This window comes from Pan paniscus, chromosome 7 (assembly GCF_029289425.2).
Source record: "Pan paniscus chromosome 7, NHGRI_mPanPan1-v2.0_pri, whole genome shotgun sequence".
NCBI classification, from domain to species: Eukaryota; Metazoa; Chordata; class Mammalia; order Primates; family Hominidae; genus Pan; species Pan paniscus.
The window spans coordinates 47,643,738-47,660,684 of record NC_073256.2 but is presented as its reverse complement, the minus strand read 5'-3'; the positions used below and the strand labels follow the sequence as shown (position 1 = coordinate 47,660,684).

At 43.4% G+C, this 16,947-nt stretch overlaps 1 protein-coding gene across 5 annotated transcripts in view; it reads left to right on the top strand.

The window, feature by feature from the left end:
• KIF13B (kinesin family member 13B) overlaps window positions 1-16,947 on the top strand; it is a 194,405-nt gene that overhangs the window by 148,511 nt on the left and 28,947 nt on the right. For 3 of the 5 annotated variants that reach the window (XM_034965909.3, XM_034965907.3, XM_034965910.3), the window contains exons 33-36: window positions 3,198-3,350; window positions 3,757-3,897; window positions 5,076-5,129; window positions 14,009-14,117. In XM_034965909.3, coding sequence (XP_034821800.1) covers window positions 3,198-3,350; window positions 3,757-3,897; window positions 5,076-5,129; window positions 14,009-14,117 — 457 coding nt within the window. The remainder of the gene's footprint in view (window positions 1-3,197; window positions 3,351-3,756; window positions 3,898-5,075; window positions 5,130-14,008; window positions 14,118-16,947) is intronic. The other 2 variants (XM_063606685.1, XM_034965908.3) reach the window with 1 other exon arrangement.

The following is a 16,947-nucleotide window of genomic DNA, read 5'->3' as shown; positions in this document are numbered from 1 at the left end:
GTATTTTGTTGAAGAACTTTCTTTTGAAAAGCAAATCAACACCTTCTTACACAGAAGATGACAGAAGAGAAACATATTGTACCCAGGAAGGGAGGCAGCGTAGCATAGAGATTCCAGTTGGATCCTGAAGTCAAACAGAAATCTTGTTTCTGTCACTTATTAGCAGAGTGAACTTGCGTAAATTACTCTGAGCCCATATTTTTTTTTCTTGTCAAATAGGGTTAGTAATATCTTTGCACAAAGTGTTTTTAAGGATCAAATGAGACAATGTGTACCAATTGTTGTGCGTGTGCTAGAGAATATGTTATTGCTACTATCGTTGTTACTATGATTATTTTATTAGTACTATTATTATTTCTCTTTCTGAACTAATTGAGATATTCAGAGGATTCAGAGAAGCAGAGCTTAAATTTATCCCTGGTACAAGCTTGATGGAAGATGTGGCTTATCTGTACTTCCTGATAGGTGATTCGTGAATTAGACATGTATTCATTCACCCAGGTGCCAGCACAGCTGGGAAATGGGGCATCCCTTGCAGGGCCATGAGAAGTGAGGGTCCTAAGGGAAGGACTCTGTGAAAAGAGAAAATTCCTTCTCCCACCCTCACCCTCAAACAGGGGATGTGGGCAAGGGGGTGGAGATTTCACTTCCTCGGGGTTGGAGAAGTGGGGGTGTGAGACATCAGAAGACGCCCCTCATACCATGCCATCAACACCAGCACCAGTTCCCGTTATTTCAGGGCTTAGGATTTGCCCATTGACACTGTTGAGTATTTGAACAATAGGTGAACAGTATATATTTTAATACAGAAATCAGCTTTTTTTTTTTTTTTTTTTGAGACTGAGTCTCGCTGTGTCACCAGGTTGGAGTGCAGTGGTGTGATCTTGGCTCACTGCAACCTCCGACTCCCGGGTTCAAGTGATTGTCCTGCCTCAGCCTCCCTAGTAGCTGGGATTACAGGCACATGCCACCATGCCCAGCTAATTTTTGTATTTTAAGTAGAGACGGGATTTCACCACGTTGGCCAGGATGCTCTCAGTCTCCTAACCTCGTGATCCGCCCGTGCTGGGATTACAGGCGTGAGCCACTATGCCTGGCCGGAGATGAGCTTTTGGAAAAGAAAAATATTACATGGTACTTAGGCTTTCTTTTAGATATCTTGTGTTGCAAAATGCTTTTGCCTCTCAAGTCATGTTGGATAGTAACTAGTTCTTTCCTGGATCTTTGAAGTGTTAGACTTGCATAGTAAATATTAACCATCTAATTATTTAATTTGGAGTTTGCAGAACATTTAAAAATTAAGCCTGTTTGCAGAGTTAGTCGTTGCACGGTCTTGGGCCTGTAATAGATTGCTCTGTGTGCTTCATTCACTCTTGTTTGTAAGATTTAAAACAAGTATACATCTATGTCTAGCTAGAGACTTACTGTTTACTCTGTGTATCTAAACATTTTCTATATTTTCCAGTTGTTTCAGATCTTGTCTCTGTAAATCGCTTGAATGCAGTTGAGAAACGGTGATGGCTATAGGAAACTGCTTTCATTTCTTCCTTTTCTCTCTCCATTTCCCCTCCCTTTTCCTTCTCTCCCACTTAGTTTCTTATGCCTTTTAAAAAAAGTGCTTTTATTCTCCAGGTGATAGGGTTTTAAAAGGAAAGAAATATGGGGGGATCAGCTTGAAGATAAACATAACCTCATGTGAATTTGCTGTTAGTTGGCTAAACATCCAAGCTGGCAAACATTGTTTCCACATTATTAAATCCTGATGATAAAGGCAAAATGAAACATAAAGCTGATTGTGTAAAGACTAGACCTAAAAACAAAATAAAAAGATGCCTTAATAGGCAAGTTTCATCATGAAAAAGCCCCAAAAGTTGCTTGGGTTCTGTATCACAGAAGCCATTAGGGCATCATGGCCAAAAGAAGTGGCCCAGGCCAGAGACAATTTCTTTCTCCTTGTAAAATTAGGATAATATCTGTTCCCTCCAGACCCTGAAAGTATTCTGTGTTGGGGTGAAAAGAATACCCTAGCAGGAGACGGGAGACCTAAGTTCTAGTTTTGACTCTTGCTAATTGTGTGGTCTTCCTCTTGTCATCTAGGAAATGAGGATGATTCCTTCTTTTCATGGTTATTACAAGGCTCAGATGAATTACTGTACGAGACAAAAGTTTTTGTGAACTTAAGCTGTCTTACAAATCCTCCCACATTTTATCTGTTCTAAGACTCATTTAAATTTTTAAAAGTATCTTTGAAGTAGAATGTGTCTTATAATTGATGGTATCTTAAAATTAACAGAGTTTGTTTCCCCTCAATCTTGTTTAAAATATTTTGTCTTACAGTTGATGGCATTTAAGATGCAGTGGCATATGGTTATACATTTTGTAGTTTTGGCATTATTATAAGAAATTTACAAGTGAATAAAGTATCTGATTTTTCCTGAGAACAGTAATTTGTTAAGAGCCCACTTTGCTTGAAATAACTAAATACATTAATAAAGCCTCTTTCTGACTGTGCACCTCCCATTTGTATGCACAGCCAGCTCACATCCCAGGATTGGGGATGGGCTATACCAGAAAGCTCAGTGTAGGAGAACTTACCTAGATAACCTCTCCTTGGTCGGCTCCAGGCCTTTGGCCACTGCCACTCGAGCAGAAGATTGAACCAATTCTAGAAGCTGCCATGTTCTGAATATGTCAGCTACCCTGGGCTGCTTGGTGGCAGGCGCTGAAACCCTATGTCCACTATCTTCTCCCTTCCGGGCCTCCTCCCTGGGAGGCAGTTTGATTCCTACGCTGTGTAGCAGTCACCCCAGCCCCTCTTCCCTTTCTCTGTCCCTCAGGAGTTCCAGGGCGGGGGTAATGTTCCTGAATTGTTTTTACGGTGGTTACATTTCTGGCTAGTCGACAAAATCCTTTCTAACCAGTCATGGGTTTTTTGTAGTGGGAATGTAGTAGAGAACAGTTTTGTTGAGAATGCGCTGTGTTTCAGCTGTGCTGTGTTTAAATTAACCAGCCTTTCAAGTGGACCTAGTCACCTAATCACCTTTTCATTATTTCCTTGGAAAAATGCTTTGGCGTTCCAAAGCTGACTTTAAAATGGAATTTTGGAATACATTCTGTGTGTCTGTGTGTGCACGCGTGTACGTGTGTGTGTGTGTACATCAAGAAGCTTTTATAATGTATAACTTTCCACTGCTCAGGATGCCCAGGGAGTGGAGGAACGGGAAGCATTAGCAAGAATGGCAGCCAATGTTGAAAACCCAGCTTCTGCTGACTCGGAGGCTTATATTGAAAAGTACCTCAGGAGCGTGCTGGCTGTAGAAAACCTCCTGACTTTAGATCGTCTGCGCCAGGTTAGCCAACCGCATGGATAGGGCGGGCAGCAGAGGCCCTGATGCAGGCTGAGTCTGTGTTTGACTCTGTAATTCACAGTGTTGTTGCACCTAACATTTGAAGAGTTCACTCTAATGAACTTTGAATAATCCAGAGTGATTGTAATTGGGTCATTCTGTCTTACAAAGTAACAGCCTTTATTTAATTTTAAAAATCTGTTTATGGGTACATAGTAGATGTATGTATTTATGGAGCTCATGTGCTGTTTTGATACAGGCATGCAGTACGTAATAATCACGTAACAGCATTGTTTAAATAGCTAGGAATGTCTGTATAGATGGGCGTTGCAAGTCTGCTGTACATGGTGTTGCTTTTGCAGTGTGTCTCTTACATGTCTTTTTCCTCTGTATGTTTTCTGATTCACAGGAAGTTGCGGTGAAGGAACAGTTAACAGGAAAAGGAAAGTTGAGCAGGAGGAGTATCAGTTCTCCAAATGTGAACAGAGTGAGTGTGTGGAACCAAGCTCTGTGCTGTGCCTGGGACTTCTCTCCTCTCCTCTTTTCTTGGGTAACTCTTCTCCACCCGTCAAACCCCATCTCCGAAACCCTTCCTTTGCCAGGACCGATGTCAGGGCCCCTGGTCTCCACCCAACTGGGTCTGTGCACCTCTGCCCCTGTTCCTACTAATATTATAGGGGAAGTAGCAGTTAAATACCTTTCAGGTGTTTCTTATCTTCCGATCACCACTGCCTAGCATAGACTGAGGTGTTCAGTGAATGTTTGTGGAACTAAACCCAAACTAGCCAGGGGCCTATGGCAAGCCAATGCCATTTTCTGGGCTTAGATGATTTTTAAGTTGAGGAGGAGTCTGGACCAGGTTCACAAACCATTTGTTCACAAGACAGCCAGGGTGGTGTCCATGCGTCAGATACATGGGGTTGTTTCATAACAATGGCTTCAGTTTATTGTTGTTTTTAAAAACCTATATATAATTTATGTGCATATTGAACATGGGAATAATCCTTCACAAAGAAATAGGCTCTTGGCCCCTTGATTACTCTTTTCCTCATTTTTGATGAAGATGTGGATATGAAAAATGATACTTTCCTCCTAACTTCACACCAAGAGAAGTTACAGCACAAGCATTGTGAGAAAGGGCAGCTGACCTTGGCCTTAGTGTCTGAGAGAGAAGAGAGAGTGATAGGAGGAGTTTCACGCTGGATGCCACCAACCATCTCAGACATTTAGGAAGATCACTTTAACTCAAGGCGGATAACGTCTCATTTATTCAGAAAATGATATATTAAAATACACTGACATATGCAGAGATTCAGTGTTTGGGATCTGATAGTTTAAATAGTTTGTGAGTTTATTTACAGTTGCTACAGATACCAAGAGAAAGGAATCATAAGCTCAGGCCATGGTTAGATAACAAGTAACCTGGTATCTTTCACACAGAAGGGCTCACCCAACGCGACATCTCTTGTTCAGGTCCAGCCGGTTGTGACCTCAGTGTGAACTGAATATCCAGATCTTATAGAAATCTCTCATCTGAAAATTGTTCATAACCAATTCAATGTTTGTAATGTCCCAAAGACCACTAGTGTGCAGCCTTCGTCATGACAACCTCTCTGCTGCCACCCAACTTTGACGTTCGGTTGACTGGGTTGGCAAAGACTGGCGTTGCCTAGACCACGTTTATGCTCTGATGCATAAATAACTAACCCCCCTTTCTTTCTTCTTCAGTTGTCTGGAAGCCGACAAGATCTCATTCCATCATACAGTCTAGGCAGCAACAAGGTAGGTGTTTTAACTATTTCTATCAGTGTTTTAAGTCCCATTTCCCATTCAGCTTTCATCTTCTCAAATCTCAGGTTATTTTTGCAAGCCAGAATTTCCTCTACTCATCTGTATTATGTGAAACTTACTGGAAAGTGTTTTAGAGTTCATTTCTTTTAATTTGCCAATTAAAATAAGGTTTATTAGACTGACTACTGGGGTTGAAAAACAATTTTTCTGCTAAAGCTTGTACTTCTGTCTAAATTTCCTTCCTATTTCTGTCAGAAAAGAAACTTCAGGCTGAGCCCAGTGGCTCACGTATGTAATCCCAGCACTTTGGGAGGCCAAGGAGGGCGGATCACAAGGTCAGGAGATCGAGACCATCCTGGCTAACACGGTGAAACCCCGTCTCTACTAAAAATACAAAAAACTAGCCAGGCGAGGTGGCGGGCACCTGTAGTCCCAGCTACTCGGGAGGCTAAGGCAGGAGAATGGTGTGAACCCCAGGGGGCAGAGCCTGCAGTGAGCCAAAATCGCACCACTGCACTCCAGCCTGGGCAACAGCGAGACTCCGTCTCAAAAAAAAAAAAAGAAACTTCAAATTAGATTGTGTGTGTGTGTGTGTGTGACGGTGTTTCGCTCTTGTCACCCAGGCTGGAGTGCAATGACGCGATCTCGGCTTACTACAACCTCCGCCTCCCAGGTTCAAGCGATTCTCCTGCCTCAGCTTCCCGAATAGCTGGGATTACAGGCACATGCCACCACACCCAGCTAATTTTTATGTTTTTACTAGAGACGGGGTTTCACCGTGTTGGCCAGGCTGGTCTCAAACTCCAGACCGCAGGTAATCCACCTGCCTCAGCCTCCCAAAGTGCTGGGATTACAGGCGTGAACCACTGCACCTGGCCCAAGTCAGATTTTTGTAGAGAAGTACTGATGTATAATGATTGAAAAATGTATGAGGAATAAGAAAATTACATCTAAAAGTTAACATTATTTGTGAGAAGAAAGAAAAAACAAGGGAACGGAAATTTTATTCGCTGGAATTTATTTATGTGTAATAGAGCCTTCCCTGTTTAGCAGAGTTTTAAGCATGGAGAACTCATTCTTTTTCAAAAAGGTTATCACTCCTTGAAACTGTCTTACTTGGGCACCACACATCATAGTTTGTGCCTGTCACTTTTGAGGGGTCTGGTTAGATGTTGGTACTGCCATCTGTGTGCAGCATGCCCCATGTTGATTTGCAGCCCTTGAGGAGGTCAGTAGTGGCTGTGGTCTTATGAGATGGTCTGATGTGAGGGAGTCGTTTTCAAATCTACGAGGCAGCGTGACAGAGACAAAAGATTGGCTGCTTCATGATAATTCTTAAAGCTGAGTGGGGTTCATTGTGCTATTCCAATTGTTAATTATTCTACACCATGCTTTTGTGTATGTTTGACATTTTCCTTATAAAAACTTAAGAACAATGAAGATTAAGTTGATGCATTAATTAGACTTTTTTTTTTTTTTTTTGAGACAGAGTTTCGCTCTTGTTGCCCAGGCTGGAGTGCAGTGGCAGCATCTCAGCTCACTGCAACTTCTGCCTCCCAGGTTCAAGTGATTGTCCTGCCTCAGCCTCCCCAGTAGCAGGGATTGCAGGCACTCGCCACCACGCCCTGCTAACTTTTGTATTTTTAGTAGAGACGGGGTTTCACCATGTTGGCCAGCCTGGTCTCGAACTCCTGACCTCAAGTGATCTGTCCGCCTTGGCCTCCCAAAGTGCTGGGATTACAGACATAAGCCACTGCTGCTGGCTGTAGACTCTTTTTTAAGATCTAGATTATTAGTAGTTTGCCTACACTATGATACATGTATATGTTTATAGACATACAAATTGCTGTCCAGCTTATCCGTTCACTGGAGCCCTGCATGGACACGGGTTTCTGTAAGTGTGCTGAAGTTTAATGCTTGTTTGTACTCTGCCAGTGATAGGTTTGATTAGCTGTAGCTTAGCATCAGTTGTGATTACCTGAAGAGAGCAGAGTTTTTGAAAATTGATTGTATGTGACTTTTTAATGTAAGTAAAATATCTTAAGGAAAATATAAGAAAAACATGACTTCCTGTGCTTTTGTGGAAAATGTATCTAACCCAAATCTCCAATTATAAGTTCCTTGAAAGAAGTGGCCAAAATTCTTCTGTTTTTCTTCTGTTAAGAAAACTCTGGCCAGGCCTGTAATCCCAGCACTTTGGGAGGTCGAGGCAGGTGGATCACCTGAGGTCAGGAGTTCAAGACCAGCCTGCCCAACATGGTGAAACCCCGTCTCTACTAAAAATACAAAAATTAGCTGGGTGTGGTGCCAGGCGCCTGTAATCCCAGCTACTCGGAAGGCTGAGGCAGGAGAATTGCTTGAACCCGGGAGGCGGAGGTTGCAGTGAGCCAAGATCGTGCCACTGCACTCCAGCCAGGGCGACAGAGCGAGACTCTGTCTCAAAAAAAAAAAAAAAAAAAAAAAAAACAAACTCTGCCCAGTTTCCTTATTTTAAATGGACACAATAACAGAAAATAATAGAATCTACTTCAAAGAAAAGTACTGTCCCTCACGTACACCAGAAAAATAGGACAAAGGAGCAGAGATGCTATTAGAACCAAGCCAGGGCATGGCAGAGGGCATGGACCCCCCCACTGGCTTCACACAGGACTCACAGGAGGCTGCAGGGCAGAGGCCATTCTTAAGCCACCCCCTGAAGGATGACACTGAGGTCCACACAGGCAGGAAAGGAGCTGAAGGAACACTGTGAGCAGAAGGATCTGTGTGAACGAAGGCTTGGGGATGAACCAGGTTGCTGTGTTCTTGACAGTACATGCGGTGGGAGTCAAGCTCAGAGTGTACAGGCCGGGCGCGGTGGCTCATGCTTGTAATCTCAGTAGTTTGGGAGGCCCAGGTGGGAGGATGGCTTGAGCCCAGCAGTTTGAGACCAGCCTGGGCAACATAGGGAGTCCCTTTCTCTGCAAAAAAAATTTAAAAAATTAGCCAGGCATGATGGCTCATGCCTGTAATCCCAGCTATTCGAGGCTGAGGCAGGGGAGGATCACTTGAGCCCGGGAGTTTGAGGCCACAGTGAACTATGATTGCACCATTGCACTCCAGCCTGGGTGACAGAGAGAGACCCTGTCTTCCAAAAAAAAAAAAAAAGAAAAGGAAAAAAAAACCATCCTGGCTAACACAGTGAAACCCCGTCTTTACCAAAAATACAAAAAATTAGCCGGGTGAGGTGGCGGGCACCTGTAGTCCCAGCTACTTGGGAGGCTGAGGCAGGAGAATGGCGTGAACCGCGGGGGGCGGAGCCTGCAGCAAGCCGAGATCGCGCCACTGCACTCCAGCCTGGGTGACAGCGAGACTCTGTCTCAAAAAAAATAAAAAATAAAAAAAAGAAAAAGTAGAGGGAGTCTGTGGGCAGAACCCAGAGAGGCGGGGCCTTATTTTTGGCGTCTTGACGTCATGTCCCAAGGAATGGCAGGGGAGTTGGACATCATGGAAGGACTTGAAAACAGAGCAGCAATAGGGCCACATGTGAATTCAAAAGTTTGTTTTAATGGTCCAGCTGAGCCCCACCCCGTCCCTAGCTGTGGTGTGTAATTTTGCATTAGGAAACTGTATGGTACAAATGTATGCAGTTATCAATGCAAACGTGGGGAAAAATGGTTTTGAGTTGGAGAGTGGAGGGACCGGTTAGGGGAGAAATAGCCAGAGAGATGAGGAGAGACACAGATGGGTTGGAGAGGGGCCAAGTATGTGACGGGCTGGAGTGAGGGGACTTGGGTGACATCGGGTTTTGGACAGCAGTGTATAGGTCCGAGAGATGAACTATAGGGCAGGCTTGGGGAGGAAATGATTCAGTTTCATTTTTGAGGGTCTCAGGTGTCCGAGTTGAAGCCAGGTTTGGGAGCCCGACGGGATAGTGGGGACAGTGTGGGGCCGGGTTGGCTGGGGAGCGCCGAGGCAGTGGTGACACTTAGGGCCACTGAGGTGCACTGAGGTGGCGGCGCCAGGGAGGAATGAAGACAGGGCCAAGGGAGTCTCGGAAGTCCAGGGGAGGAGTGTTTTAGGAAGGACTCCATCCACATGCTTCGGAGACAGCATGGGGTGAGGATGGGGGAGACCATTTCAGGTGCAACGCTGCAGGGCTCATTGTGTGCCTGTGCAAGGTGCCTTCCGTGCAGGGCTGGGGATTAGCAAGACAAATCATATTAGGCAAGTAACTGTGATGTCACACAGTTGTGTTAACGCTTCTGGACCTTCCTACTTTTGGTTCTTGGTTCCTTGGGGTCCCCGAGTAGCTTAGTGAGGACGTGGGAGGGGAGAGGAAAGTGGTTCGGTTCTAAAGATGAACTCACAGTTTGGCCTAATAATACTTGGAATGAGGCCAGCCTGCTTTCCATTCCTCTGTTTGTCGATGCGCCCACATATGAAAAGTGGAATTGTTTTTGCTGAACTCCACCAAGATTGAATTGATGAACTAATTAATCTTAAAAAAATAGTTTTGTTAACTATTCCAAATGCGAAATTCACCATAGGGCCTAAAATAAATTACTCTTGGGATAAGTCTTTCAATTAAAAATATAAAATATGATCCCTGATGGAAGTAGTGTTTCTATTTATTGCTATCGTGTGTTTCATCATTATTGTACAGATATTTTCTCTAGGTATAATGAAACCTTAGCAGGCTTTTTATGACTGTCTGCCAAGACTGGCTGAAGTTGAGGTGCAGGATGAATTTCGGCGTGTCGTTGGTCTTTCCACCCTGGAGTCAGCTGTGCATTGAGGTCTTTTGCAATGTGACAAATGCTGTCAAGACAAAATCATTTTTTTTGCTGTTGTTGTTATTTGTTTTTTTTTTTTTTTTTTTTTGAGACAGTGTCTCGCTCTTTCGCCCAGGCCGTACTGCAGTGGCGCTATCTTGGCTCACTGCAAGCTCCACCTCCTGGGTTCAAGCCGTTCTCCTGCCTCAGCCTCCCGAGTAGCTGGGACTACAGGCGCCCGCCACCACGCCTGGCTAATTTTTTGTATTTTTAGTAGAGACAGGGTTTCATCATGTTAGCCAGGATAGTCTCGATCTCCTGACCTCGTGATCTGCCTGCCTCGGCCTCCCAAAGTGCTGGGATTACGGGCGTGAGCCACCGCACCTGGCCGACAAAATCATTTTTATTTCCAAAGTTATTTTAGGAGAAATTTTATTTTTAAGAAGTCAATAAGGTTGTATGTTTGTCATCTTTTGATTGGAGTTTTTGAGGAAATTAAGATTAGTCAATAGCATGAACAAATACCCAGTTAGCAGAATTGAATTTTGTGTTGGCTCCATCGCCTTCCTGAAAGCCGTGATGGTTTCACGCAGCCCTGGGAGGAGATGCCAAGCATGAGTCACTCCTCTTCCAGCTGCAGTGAAAGCTGCCTTTGGACCCGAAATGTCACTGGCATTTCTCATTATTTACCTTTTTGTCACTTTCCTGATCAAAACCAGACTCATTCCCAGAAAACCCAAAGAATCTGTATCTGGCAGAGGAGCAGGAGTGGGAAAAACTGCATGGGTCCCTGGGGACCAAGTCAGGCCCTCCCTGGAGCCTCCGGCATTCTTACCTTGTCCACTTTGCCCCTGAGCATGGTGCTGGCTACCAGTGACTTCAGTATCGACTAGGATTTTATCTCTTTGAGTCCGCCTGTGAGGACAAATGTGCCCTAATGGCAGTAAAGCTGGGTAAGGATCCAAAACAAAGCCAGCTTCCCTCTGTGTAACTGTATCATGGCTGATTCTGAAGTGTGGTAGACATGCAGGATGTTGGAGACAGATCAGAGATTTATCTTTTTCGATTTCAGGTGGAGGGGTGTAGATTACTGGAGGAGAAGTAAAACGGGGATATCATACTCTTTCACGTTTAGACCTGAGCTATTGAGAGAGCCAGAGGTTTCCTGCGAAGTCCTTTTTAGTCCATGGTCCTGAGTTCATCTCCCTGTGAAGTACATTGAACTGGGTTGCTTCATTTTTCTTTCTTTTTTTTTTTTTCTTTTTTAATCTACCCCAACATTTTAGTAAAGGGAGGATAACTCTAGGACAGCTAAGCATATACAACGTATTGGGAAGATAGTCATTGCGTTGTCCCTGGGGAACAGTGTGTGTAGCCGGACCCTGAACCACACTTTTCACCTCTGTCAAGAGGATGGAGGTTGTAGTGCAGGAGAAAAATCGAGTGAGTAATTCCAGTGGAGCGTTTCCGCAGAGATTCGTAGGCGTCAGCTGGAGGAGGGAAGCGCGTGGTACCCAGTTTAGCATCTGCATTGGTTGCTCCCTCTGAAGCAGAGCCTGTTCCATCCCAGCGCGATTTGAGGTCCCTGTCTCAGGACAGTGGGATCAGAATAGGTGGGGTTGCGGGGGAGCATGTGAGGTTCCTCAAGGTTAAGATGACTGTTCAGGTAGAGGGCAGAGTGAGCCGTGTCTCTGTTTGTCACGCTCTGTGGGGCTGGCAGGATCTACGCATTGTGTATCTTTCAGTGTTCTCACTTTCAGTATTTGAGTAAATGAGATGGAGTTACTGCTCTGTTCTGATTGGGTAGTGCCTGCTGGGAAGAACTGCCCCTGAAGCCATCGGGGCCTGGGTGTGCCTTGGGGAAGAGGTGGCACCTCCATGATTTGTCTTTCGCCCAATTCTACGTCAAGCAGCCCAGGTGCCGACTCCAGATCAGCGGCTTAGTTTTCCTTAGGGACAGACCGCAGCCATATCAGCTGTCAAACAAAGAAAATCTAAAATATGAAACAATACTCTCAAATTAAGTAAGTTGTCTTCAGAACAGCCATGTGTGAGCTCGCCACTGTACACAAAGCAGGTGGCTTTTCTTCCTCTGAGAAACTCCATGGAGGGCTGATCTTAGTGTTCAGTCACCTGATGGTGATATCCCGGGGTATACAAGGCCACAGCTTCCCAGACAGATCATGAAATTTGAATGCAAAAATTAACATTCAAGTATGTAAATCAGCGTATGATTCATGGGAATGCCAGCGCTCCTCCGCTGAAGTATTTCAGAGCTTACGTTCTCGATGATCACGTGTTGCTGTCTCCCTTGTTCTCCTTGCTTCCTAATCAGTCCTGACCATCACACCATTTTTAAAAAGGATACCAAGTGCTGAGAGAGTTCCTAGGGAAAAGTGGCATTCTCTGAGGTGCACAGGACCCAGATCACTTAGGGCTTATTGATTTTTATGATTAGTACTTAGGTCACTGCTAAAAGCAGATGGGTTTCCAATACATTTCTGAAACCTAAGAGGCCCTTCCTCCACAATCCATCTTCAAGAGCAGTGGAGAACTCACTGTCCCCATTTCGCTGATCAGGCAATTAGTAAAGAAAACTTGCCAGGCGCGTTGGCTCACGCCTGTAATCTCAGCACTTTGGGAGGTCGAGGCTTGCGGATCACCTGAGGTCAGGAGTTCGAGACCAGTCTGAACAACATGGAGGAAACAACCTCCGCCCCCATCTCTACTAAAAATACAAAATTAGCCGGGCATGGTGGCGCATGCCTGTAATCCAAACTACTCGGGAGGCTAAGGCAGGAGAATTGCTTGAACCCAGGAGGTGGAGTTTGCGGTGAGCCGAGATTGCGCCAATGAAACTCAGTCTCAAAAAAAAAAAAAAAACCTTGAGTTAATCATTAGGATTATTCATCTGTGCAGCACTAGCTCAAACTCATATTGCACACGATTATTAAACTCCAGTGGTAAAGAAGTCAGTGACTATCAGGAGATCAAAGGGAACTTAAAGCATTTAAAAGATTTACGTCTCATCTCTTATCAGTTTTAGTACAAGCAACATTTGGGGTTTATTTCTCCCCTAGATAGGGCTGAAGTTAAAAGTGCTTTGATGGTATCACTATTTTTATGGCTCACCATGAATTTTGGAATGGTCTTTTAATCCATCAACTGATGAAATGTCTTTAATGGGAATTTACAAATAAGTTGAGAATACAATAAAATTTGATAATTCAGAGACTTCCATCATTGAGAATTTGTAATTATTTGACTTGGGTTTGACTGTAATTTATCTTTAATATCTATTTAAAATGAGAGATTTGGTAATATTTACTGTTATGCACTATATGTGAGTCAGTGGAAACACAGTCTGGGAGTAGAGAGAAGAGACACCCTCTGACTATAGAGTTGTTCATGGGTTTCTGTGGAGAACTGAGTGAAAAAGGGTATCTTGAGGCAAAAGAGCAGAAGTGGTCTCAAAGCAGAACCGAAGGGAGAATTGCAGAAGGAATACGTCTGTATTCTGTGGGAGGCAACAGGATGCAGAGTAGAAAACATGTTAGGACAGAGCTTAATGGGAGACTGTAAACTGCAGTATGGAGGGGCTGTCCAAATGTGTGTGTGGGGGTATGATTATTATTGTTGGGGAAATTAATAAAATAAGCAGGATGACAAGTAGAAGAAAAGTGCTGATCGGGCATGGTGGCTCACACCTGTAACGCCAGTACTTTGGGAGACCAAGGCAGGAGGATTGCTTGATGCTGGGAGTTTGAGTATGGGCAACATAGTGACATCCCGTCTCTACAAAAGTAGTAAAAAGATTAGCCTCATGTGGTGGCATGTAGCTGCAGTCCCCACTGCTATGGAGGCTGAGACGGGAGAATTGCTTGAGTCTAAGAGTTAGAGGTTACATGCCCTATGATGGCGCACTCCTGCACTCCAGCCTGGGTGACAGAAACTCTGTCTCTTAAAATAGAAAAAAAAAAAAAGTGCTTATGTAATCAAGCTTATATTCAAAGGAGGTTTAGTAATATATAACAGTTTTTTTTCTTGAGTATCTGTAATTTTTTTTTGTTTGGTTAATTGAATAACTTGAAACAAAATTGCCAATTTTGTCTTTACTAGGGCCGGTGGGAAAGTCAGCAGGATGTATCCCAAACCACAGTTTCCAGAGGAATAGCTCCTGCCCCCGCCCTCTCTGTTTCTCCCCAGAATAACCATTCTCCAGATCCAGGTAAGTTATCTTTTCACTTGTCATTTACTGTCAGAAATCTGAGCATCTTTCAGAAAGTTTAAATTAGGATTTCCTGCCAGGCAGCCACTGTTCTGCTAGATAATGTCCATCGAGTTGTTTCATTTCTCCTCTTAACAGGTTGAGTTCCATTGGCTCTGGAATGTTGGATTGATCTTGCATTGCTCTGATATATACCGCCTGATCATGATGTGTTAGCCTGTACGTTGCTGGAATCTCTTTGCACCTCTTTTTTAAGGACTTTTGTGTATGTGCTCTATAGTAAATATCTGTAATGTTTTATCTTCTCATCTTCATGTCTTTGTTAGGTTTTGTTATGATTGCATTGGCTGCATAAAACGACTTGGGAAATGTTTCTCCTCATTTTTTTTTTCTGGGAGAGTTTATGTAAGATTAGTATTACCTCTTCCTTAAATGTTTCATGAAATTCCCTAGTTACATGATCCAGGCCTGGAATACTCTTTGTGGGGAGATTTTAAATTATGACTTGAGTTTCTTTTTTTTTTTTTTTTGAGACAGAGTCTTGCTCTGTCACCCAGGCTGGAGTCCAGTAGTGCAATGTCGGCTCACTGCAACCTGCCCCTCCCAGGTTCAAGTGATTCTCCTGCCTCAGCCCCCCAAGTAGCTGGGATTACAGGCACCCACCACCACGCCCGGCTAATTTTTGTATTTTTAGTAGAGATGGGGTTTCACCACGTTGGCCAGGCTGGTCTCAAACTCCTGATCTTAGGTGATCTGTCTGCCTTAGCCTCCCAAAGTGCTGGGATTACAGGCGTGAGCTACCGCGCCCAGCAAGTTTATTTAGTATGGGAATGTTTAGATCTTTGTGTCTCCTTTTGAGTCACCTATCATAGGTTATATTTTTTTCAAGGAGTTTCTTAGTTTATCTAGATTATTAAGTTTATTTTCATAAACATCACTTTACTTTTTTTTTTTTTTTTTTTTGAGATGGAGTCTCACTCTGTCGCCCAGGCTGGAGTGCAGTGGTGCGATCTCGGCTCACTGCAACCTTTGCCTCCTGGGTTCAAGCGATTCTCCTGCTTCAGCCTCCTGAGTAGCTGGGACTGCAGGCATGTGCCACCATGCCAAGCTAATTTTTTGTATTTTTAGTAGAGATGGAGTTTCACCATGTTAGCCAGGATGGTTTCGATCTCCTGACCTTGTGATCTGCCGGCCTTGGCCTCCCAAAGTGCTGGGATTACAGGCATGAGCCATCGCACCTGGCCACTTTACCTTATTTTTTAAATACTTATAGGATCTCTTGTGATGTTCCTTCTTTTTATTCTGATACTGATAATTTTTATTGTCTGTTTTGAATACTTTTCTGACAGGTTTATCATATATATTAATCTGAGAACCAGTTTTTGGCTTTTTCTATTGCAATTGATTTTTTAAATTTTTCTGCATTTCACATATTTTGGTATGTTGTGCTTTTCATTTTCATTCTATTCAGAGTATTTTAAAATTTCCCTCTGATTGCTTCTTTGATCCATGACTTATCAACTAGCATTAATTCTTTTTTATTTTTGGGGGTAATCTGTATTCCAGATTGTGTTCTATCTTGGTTAATATTCTATGTGCACTATTGTGTTTGGGGACATGATGTTCTATGTATATCTAATTAGGTCACTGTGGTTTATTGCCTTGTTCAAATCCTCTGGATCTTTGCTGATTTGGTGGAGGCCTATTCTATCAGTTCTTGAGAGGGCATTAGATACCCAAATATAATTGTGAAAATTATCTGTATTTCCCTTTATACCAGTTTTTACTTCATTCATTTAGAAGCTCTGATAATTAGGTATACACACATTTAAGATTGTTATATCTTCCTGATAGAGTGGCCTTTCTATCATGAAATGTCCCTTTTATCTCTGGGAATACTCTTACCTTGAAATCTCTCTTACCTATCATTTATATATAACTGCATCAAATTTATTTACTGTTTGCACAATGTATCTTTTTCTCAGCTTTTAAAATTTTAGCCTGTATTTGTCTTTAAATTAAAAGTGATTGCCTTGTAGACAACATTTGGTTGGGTCCAGTTATTTCCCCCTGAATCTCATCTCGTAGTTCCTGCCCTTCAATTGGCATGCTTCACGAACCCTTCCATTGCCTCCCATTCTGGTCTGCCATGTTTTTATTGGTTTTCTACTTGGCCATTCTGTTTTTTGTTTCACTGTAACTCCTTATTTACCTTCTTTTGGGTTAATAAAAAAAAGTTAGTATCTCATTTTATTTCCTCTTTTTGCTTTTTTGGACACCTGTATTTGTTTGCTAAAGTCTTTGCTCAGAAACCCTACTTGGCATCCTTAACTTATCAAATCGCTTAGAGTTCATATGACGTCACCCTCACCTCACAAATACAAGAACCATGCAACAGTGTAAGTCATTGACCTGTTCCTCTGGGCCCCTCATTTTGTACTGTTGTTTCATCTTTTACATATATAGGTATTCAAACCTCACTTTATGACGTTATTCTTTTTGCTTTAAAATAGCCACCTGTAGGCCGGGTGCGGTAGCTCCCACCTGTAGCCCTAGCACTTTGGGAGGCCGAGGTGTGGGTTAGTTGAGACCAGCCTGGGCAACATGGCAAAACCCCATCTCCACAAAAAAATACAAAAATCAGCCGAGCGTGGTGGTACACACTTGTAGTCCCTCTACTCAGGAGGCTGAAGTGGGAGAATTACCTGAACCTGGGAGGTTGAGGCTGCAGTGAGGCACAATTGCATCACTGTACTCAGGCCTAGGCGACAGAGTGAGATCCTTTCTCAAAAAAAAAAAAAAAGAAAAGAAAAGCTTGGGCTGGGTGCAG